This window comes from Brassica oleracea, chromosome C4 (assembly GCF_000695525.1).
Source record: "Brassica oleracea var. oleracea cultivar TO1000 chromosome C4, BOL, whole genome shotgun sequence".
Lineage (NCBI taxonomy): Eukaryota > Viridiplantae > Streptophyta > Magnoliopsida > Brassicales > Brassicaceae > Brassica > Brassica oleracea.
Window position 1 is genome coordinate 5,124,349 of NC_027751.1, and position 7,642 is coordinate 5,131,990.

The following is a 7,642-nucleotide window of genomic DNA, read 5'->3' on the forward strand; positions in this document are numbered from 1 at the left end:
CGAGAAAAAAAATCAGAAACAACATTCATATCATTCATACAATCAGAAACGACATTCATATCATCGACAATAACAAGGACATCATATATAACTCATAACAGAACAAAAAAAAAGCCACTAGCCTCAGAACAGACGAACTACAATAGACGCCAATCATATCATCAGCGAATCTAACAAACATCAAGTTAACATGCAATCTGACAATAACAACTACTGGACCTCAAGTTAGCATGCAATCTATGCGGAGTTCGTAGATCGATAATAACAAGGACATCCTCTATATCTCATAACGAAAAAAAAAAATTAAACTCATAACAGAGGAGGAACACATACCGTTTAGATTGGAAACAACGGAGAAGTTTGGATGAGAGAATAGATCGGTTTCGAGTGAGCGAACGGAGCGGTTTCGCCGTCGAGAGAGAAATCACCGGACAAGCTGTCGAGAAGTTTCGCCGTCGCCGTCGAGAGAGAATCGGGTGAAGGAGAAAACTGATTTGGAGACCTCTACGCGACTTTGCCCTACACGACTTCCGCACCCAATCTTATGCTGCCAGGTGGAAGTAAGGACCATGTCGAAAACACCTTAATTAAAGTCCGTGTTGCTCTAATTTCCGTCTTTTTATTTAAATTTCGGCCCAATTTACCTAAGGACTCAGTTAAGGCCCGGCGATAATGTTGCTCTTAGGACGCTGCGTATTTGTCAAGATGATTGTCGTATCACTTATTTAGAGTTTGAATACGTGAAAGGTGGGAGGTCAGAGACACGTCACCATGGGGTGAAAGGAGAAACACTATCTGAGGTTTTTTTCTACTAGGTCTCATACATACACTACTGGCTCAAAAATTCTCAATATTATAGGTCATGTTAGATATAAACTCGATTAATAGTGAACTAGTATAACAACAAAAACTTAGGTATACCAATCGTTGGTGATCTTTTCTTTCTGAAAAGCCATATGGTTACTAGTTTTAGAAAGAGTGATTGTTATAACGACCCAATTTTCTTAGGTTTTTCAATAAACCAACAAAAAAAGTTAGGCCATTTTTTCAAAATTTTCAATTGAGGATTATTTGTAGTAGTATATATTAAGTTAGATGTGATTACCACTTTCAATTATATTATTTAAAATCGGTTGGATAACATAGGTCGGGTTTTTGATAACATATTGAATTAGATAGAATTTCAATCTAAAATCAATTGGTTATAAACATATTAGTGTATTTATTTTATATATTACTTAAACCCTTTCCAATTTCGGATGTGAGATGTCTGTAATATTATGAAATATATCCTACAAACCTTCCATACCGGTTCTCTATTCTTGTAGCTAGATCCATGTATTTGGATTTTTTTGCAACACAATCTTCTTGTTTGTTGCAGTTTGTGATTGATTTCCCGAATGAATACATCCAATCGGTGGAAGCAACCAATGATAAACCGAAGCTATTTCGTAATACCGTCATTACCTCGATTAAGTTGGAAACATCAAAGGGTAGAACATCAATCTTTGGCTATGAGGTGGGCAAGAAGTTTATGCTAGTGAAAACTGGCTATAGTCTTGTCGGATTCCATGGAAAGGAAGGTGAAGCTATTGATGCTCTTGGAGCTTATTTTGAAAATGTTCTAACGTCTCCTACTCCTACTGCATCGATTCCGGGGATAGTAGATACATGGGATGATGGTGACTACGACTGTGTAAAGAAGATACAAATAGGATTATATGACGAAGGTGTATCGTTTCTCAAGTTCGAATACATTAAAGGCAATGAACTGGTATCTGGTGATGGCCATGGGAAGATGACATCACTCGGAGCTAAAGAGGTCAATTTTATCAAACAATGACAAGAGTTTTTGTTTCAGCTACTTCCCTATATTATTTACACTTACTATCTTTGTTTATTTTTGAGCCTTTGCAGTTTGTGCTTGAGGATGGTGAATACCTCACGGCCGTGGAAGTCTCCTACATAGCTATGGCGGGCACACCATATCCAAAGGTGGCTTCTCTTCGGTTCAAGACGAACAAACGAGAGTCAGCTCTGTTTGGAATGGATGCCGGTGAGAAGGTCTTGCTAGGGGCGAAAAATCACAAGATCACTGATAGCTTTGATTGTTGTCAAAGCCTTAAGAACAGAACATCAACAGTTAAAGCTCGAGACTTTGTTTTTGGGCAATTAATCATTGCCTATTTTTGGGTTTTTCATTGATATAAATACTGGAGTTCAACTCCTACAACTGGAAGATAAAAGAAATGTGGAGTACAACTCCTACAAACTTGGAATCACAAAGAAAATGGAAACGTGGATAAACAACCCACTTGCTTATTTGCAGGAAATAGAAACAGAAAAGAAGACATTGTCAAACGACGCAGTCTGATTATATACGTGGATTGGGCTTACGTGTTACTTTGGGCCTTTGATCATTGTGAAGCCCATCATTACCCCGCCCTCCTAAAGTGAGCTTGTCCTCAAGCTCCATCGTCGTCTCCTCATCATCATCATCGTCATCTACATCTTCGCCTTCCATGAGCAACAATTGGGAAGTGCGACATATGTGCCCTGGTGTATACCTTTCATCACAGCTGAAACATAGACCAAGACTACGCTTACGTTTCATCTCATCCCAATTCAACCTCTTCGGTGCCGGCGAAGGTTGGTCACAAGCTGGAGAGAGTCCATTCTGGTTTGTAGCGGAGGTGGCGTTGTGGTTGGAGAAGGATCTTCTTTGACTTTGGCGCTGTAATTGATCATCACGTAAACGCGCTAAGTTGATTACGGATTTCAGGGTGTCGGGAGAAAACATGCGAATGTGGTCTGCGATTGAAGCGTGTAAGGCACCTAAGTAGGAACCTACTAGTGCTTTCTCAGACCAGTTGTCAACTTTGTTCATCAATCTCTCAAAGTCACGTTGGTACTCACGCAAAGTACCAGTTTGTTTGATTTTGGAAAGAGCCTCATGAAAGTTCTCTCCTTCAGTTGGACCAAAGCGGTTCCAGAGCTCCTCCTGAAACGTCTCCCATGGTGCATTGTTTGGGTCAATGCCGAGAGCCTTAGAAGTGGCCAACCACCACTCATTGGCCTCCTCAGTAAGATGATAGGATGCAAAACTGACTTTTTGGGCTCGTGGCACACCTTGATATGCAAAATATTGTTTGGCCTTACTGAGCCATTCAGTAGGATCACCTCCATTGAAGCGTGGAAAGTTCAGTTTGATGTGTCATAATGGTTGTGGAAGATTGAGTGGTGGGTATTGAGGTGGATGCAACGGTGCGTTGTTTTCTGTTTGTGGATTAGGGGGAGGTGGTGGGTTATGTTCTGGTTGTGGGTTCAGTGGGGACAAAGGTACGGGAATTTGGTGGACTGCACGAGTACTGGATTCGCCGCTGCCGTTTTGAGCAAGAAGCTCGAGTATGCACGCCATAGACGTCTCGATGGTTTGGTACTTTGAATCCATGCCTTCAAACTTGTCATTCATGCCGACTGAGAGCTTTTGCAGCTCATCTTGGACAAGTCCTAGTCCTGACTCCAAAGCTTCAAGACGCTCCTTTGTGGTACCCATAGTTGGTGGATCGATTTGGTGAAAGAACACAGGGGAAAAAATTAAAATAAAAACTGGAACCATGAGCCGAGCTCTGATACCAATTGATAGCTTTGATTGTTGTCAAAGCCTTAAGAACAGAACAACAACAGTTAAAGCTCGAGACTTTGTTTTTGGGCAATTAATCATTGCCTCTTTTTGGGTTTTTCATTGATATAAATACTGGAGTTCAACTCCTACAACTGGAAGATAAAAGAAACGTGGAGTACAACTCCTACAAACTTGGAATCACAAAGAAAATGGAAACGTGGATAAACAACCCACTTGCTTATTTGCAGGAAATAGAAACAGAAAAAAAGACATTGTCAAATGACGCAGTCTGATTAAATACGTGGATTGGGCTTACGTGTTACTTTGGGCCTTTGATCATTGTGAAGCCCATCAATCACCGGGTTCAAGGGACGATCTGCCGATTTTATTTGCTTTCTTAAAATCTCTTCCATGCGTATCAGCATCGGCTAGTAAAACCAGCCAGTCGTGTCGACTAAATTATCAAAAGTTTCAATTAAGAGATTGGTGTGTGTTCTTTTATGAATAAAAAAACTTTCATTAAAAGATTGGTGTGTGTTCTTTTATGTATTAAAAACTTTCAATAAGAGATTGGTGTGCATATTATCTTTATTTTCTGATATTATTGTTCCTTTGCGACCTTTAAAATGTAATTTGTCTTTCCAACTAATTCCTTTAATTTGAGTATGTTCTTCTATTCATGAAAAGTTCATTATGGATGTTCATAATTTGAAGTATGTTCTTCCTTTGCGACTTTTGCTTTCATGCAGCTTGTGCTTGTTTTCCCCGATCGGCGGAAGAAACCTATCATAAGCCAAAGCTTTTCTCAATGTCGTCATTAAGTCATTCGAAACATAAAATGGAAGAATATCATTCTTTGGTTGTAAAGTTGGTAAGAAGTTTTCTTTTGGAGTAAAATCTCATTTTTGGCATACAAAAATGCATTTGGAGAGTCACTAATTTTTTAAAAAATTAATTGTCCAGAAAGAAATATAAAATATAATAATCTGTTTTCATAAAGACAAAAGCAATAATATCTGTCTACTAGATGGATCTTGGACAGCTTCTGACCGCTTTAGTGGATGTGGATGGGTCTGGATGGATAGTAGGGAGAACATACAACTTATGGGAACACGAAACTTCACTCGATGTGAATCAGCGCTGCATTCGGAGGTAGAAGCGCTGCGATGGGCGATGGAGAACATGCTTCAACACTCGCCGTGCCAGAGCTTTGGAACTGACTGCAATGAGCTGATTGCAATGATAAATGAACCCCATGAGTGGCCAAGATTTGCGACAGAGCTGGAGAAGATAGAGACGCTGCAGATTTGTTTTCCGGATTTCAAAATCACCCATGTACCACGAGTACGCAGTCAGCTTCCTGATTTTTTAGCTAAGACTGCTAGGAGCTTTCGTAGAGAGTTACTTTTCATTGGTTGTTCTATTCCAGTCTGGTTACCCAGACCACCTCAAGCTTGAGTAATAGAATGACCGTTCGACGTAAAAAAAAAAAGAAAAAGACAGAAGCAAAATAAATATTATGTTTTTTCTTTTGAATAACAAAAGAAATATTATATTTCTAAATTTGAAAAGTAAATCGAAGATTCTAGTGTTAAGGGAGTTGCATTATTGTTGTTGTTGTAACTATTTTGATGGGTTTTTTTAGTGTTTTTATTGTGCTAAAAGTCTAAGACCATTTTATATCTGCATTTGAGAAGTGATATGCTATTATATTTGGCTTATTATGGACTTATCTAAATTTAATTATTGAATTTTGTTGTAGCCGTCTCTCGTGTTTCACGAGTTTAACAAATTATACTAATTAGAGATGATTGATGGAAACAAGACGACAAAATACAAAATAAATAAAATGGAACAAAACTTGTCTGCCAATGTAAATAAATACACACATTTTCATCACCTTCACTCAGATTCATCACTTTCATTCCCAATCAGAGCTCAACAATTTACTGGTTATTATCTCTCTTCCCCTCTTTGATTTTGAAGTAGATTATATAATATGTTTAACATTCTTTTGTAACTCACACATATTTGATTATCCCTTTTACATTTTTTTGTGAAGCCAGCAATTTTTTAGAAGTCATTCCAAAACATGTTGTAAGAAGCTTTGTTTTGTTTCTGCAAATTAGAACTATACATACAATATTTTAGTTTTGTAAACTTATGCTTTTAATCTCATTAGTTTTTGTATATAATCTTACTTTTGTATTCATTTGGAAACATGAAACAAAGCCTCTCATTTTTATATGAAAGTTCTATTTCTGTTCTTGCTTGAGAGTGGGTATTTTAGTGTACGTGATGGGATATCCGATCCAAACAGTAAGAAAGTAATACGTTTTCAGGTCGCTGCGTGGAGCTCTTGCGTTTGCATGATATTATAAAATATACATATATCGCCATTGATTTTAATAAACCGATAATATATATATATATAGAGTACCAATATTTAGTGACATACGTACTATTTTACTATCATTAAGTATAAATTAATATGATGGATACGTAAAAGAAAAAAATAGTATTTTGTAATTTTATAGGATCTATGGCGAGGATGTACCGGAAGTTAGCAACATGCGGTGGTGAAGGAGGAAGTGAATGGGACGATGATGTATACGAAGGTGTACGAAAAGTATATGTTGGGCAAGATCTCTCACGTATCACTTACATCAAATTCGACTACGTGAAGTTCGACGGTGAAGTAGTAACACGTGAATATGGGACAGAAAGTCAACACCCTAAAGAGGTTCTCCATTGCCATTTTTTCAAAAAAATTCACATTCTTAATTTTACGTCAATAGTTTCATTTAGAGGTCAACTATACATTTTTTTTCGTGTCTTTTTATATGCTGATCATCGAATAATTAAGTGATATAGTTTTCACACATATAGTTTGAAGTTCAATATCCGGACGAACACATCATATCGGTGGAGGGAAGCTACAAGAAAGTGGATCTATATGCCACGGACGTGATCACGTCTCTCGTCTTCAAGACCTCAAAGGGTAGAAAGTCTCCAATGTTTGGTCCAAACTTGCTCGGACTTGTGACCCGTACAAATTTTTTTTTTTTTTTTTTGGTAAACATGTTAAGATTGTATTACCATTTTCGAGTGTTTTACAGAGATTACAGAGAGTTACAAGTAGCGGAAGACAACAATCTACAACACAACAACGAAGAACAGAGTGTAAAACACAACTACTATACCCAAAGCCAAGAACCGGCGCGAAAGGTGGTAGGACTCCACAAAGCTACTAAGAGCAACATTATCAAGACATTTGAACACTTCTTATGGGCGATCCTTACCCAATATTGGCCCAAAATTAAATATAAAGTCCAGTTAAATGAAGGAGACGATTTTTAGATAAGAAGTTTTTTGACTTCGTTCTTCTGTCACGTGTCATTCTATGATACGTTTTGTGAAGGGTAAAGGGTCTCGTCGTTTTGCTCTGGATATATTCTCTCCGTCTCCCTCTTCTCTCTCTCTCTCGATCCGTAGATGGCGATTCGCTGGAAGTGAAGAATCATCGGTCCACATCGATCGATCGTTTAATCTCGGCATCGAATCTGCACCAGGTTCGTATTACTCTCTCTCCGTCTCCCTCTTCTCTGTCTCTCTCTCTCTCGTATCGATTTTGTGGATATAATTCTGGGATTATCGATTACTTGTTTCTAATATTTTGCATGCTTTGGGTTTGATCAAGGTCCGCGGAGTTTGGGTTTAGGGTTTCATCGTCTCGTCCTTCTCTCGCTGTGGACGGGTACTTCCGCCGCCGTCGTCTATTCTCGTCCATCTCGCCTCTCTTCTTTCTCCGGTTGGAAACCATCTCTGCCGCCGTCACCAACAGGTTTGTCTTCTTTCTCCGTCCTCCGTTAGCTATATAGAGGAATCATTTAAACAAATAGATTGGTGATTCGCCTTTTGGTTGTATATGATTGTATAGTGATCTGTGTTTTTGATTGTAAAGCAGAGGTTTTTTAGTGAATTTTTTCGTATACTTGATTGATTAGGGAACTTTAG

The 7,642-nt window shown here is 38.4% G+C and overlaps 3 protein-coding genes across 3 annotated transcripts in view; all 3 read left to right on the forward strand.

Moving 5' to 3' along the window:
- LOC106337919 (jacalin-related lectin 22-like) overlaps nt 1-2,205 on the forward strand; it is a 2,908-nt gene extending 703 nt beyond the window's left edge. Inside the window, exons 2-4 of the mRNA XM_013777019.1 lie at nt 650-800; nt 1,382-1,822; nt 1,918-2,205. Of these exons, the coding sequence (XP_013632473.1) occupies nt 650-800; nt 1,382-1,822; nt 1,918-2,205 (880 nt within the window). The remainder of the gene's footprint in view (nt 1-649; nt 801-1,381; nt 1,823-1,917) is intronic.
- A 3,283-nt stretch (nt 2,206-5,488) lies between these two features.
- Nucleotides 5,489-6,863, forward strand: LOC106337739 (jacalin-related lectin 22-like). The gene is made up of 4 exons (XM_013776867.1): nt 5,489-5,577; nt 6,163-6,368; nt 6,515-6,674; nt 6,745-6,863. The coding sequence occupies exons 2-4, from the start codon at nt 6,168-6,170 to the stop codon at nt 6,765-6,767; spliced, it is 384 nt and encodes a 127-aa protein (XP_013632321.1). The 5' UTR covers nt 5,489-5,577; nt 6,163-6,167; the 3' UTR covers nt 6,768-6,863.
- A 133-nt stretch (nt 6,864-6,996) lies between these two features.
- LOC106337920 overlaps nt 6,997-7,642 on the forward strand; it is a gene marked incomplete in the record, with an annotated part of 5,306 nt that continues 4,660 nt past the window's right edge. Inside the window, 2 exon segments of the mRNA XM_013777021.1 lie at nt 6,997-7,197; nt 7,326-7,473.

Excerpts from the sequence above, each read along its gene's own strand:
- LOC106337739 (XM_013776867.1), top strand. The coding sequence starts at position 6,168 with ATGGCGAGGATGTACCGGAAGTTAGCAACATGCGGTGGTGAAGGAGGA. Across the intron at positions 6,369-6,514 it reads AAAGTCAACACCCTAAAGAG|TTTGAAGTTCAATATCCGGA; the intron begins GTTCTCCATTGC and ends TCACACATATAG. Across the intron at positions 6,675-6,744 it reads CTTGCTCGGACTTGTGACCC|AGATTACAGAGAGTTACAAG; the intron begins GTACAAATTTTT and ends AGTGTTTTACAG.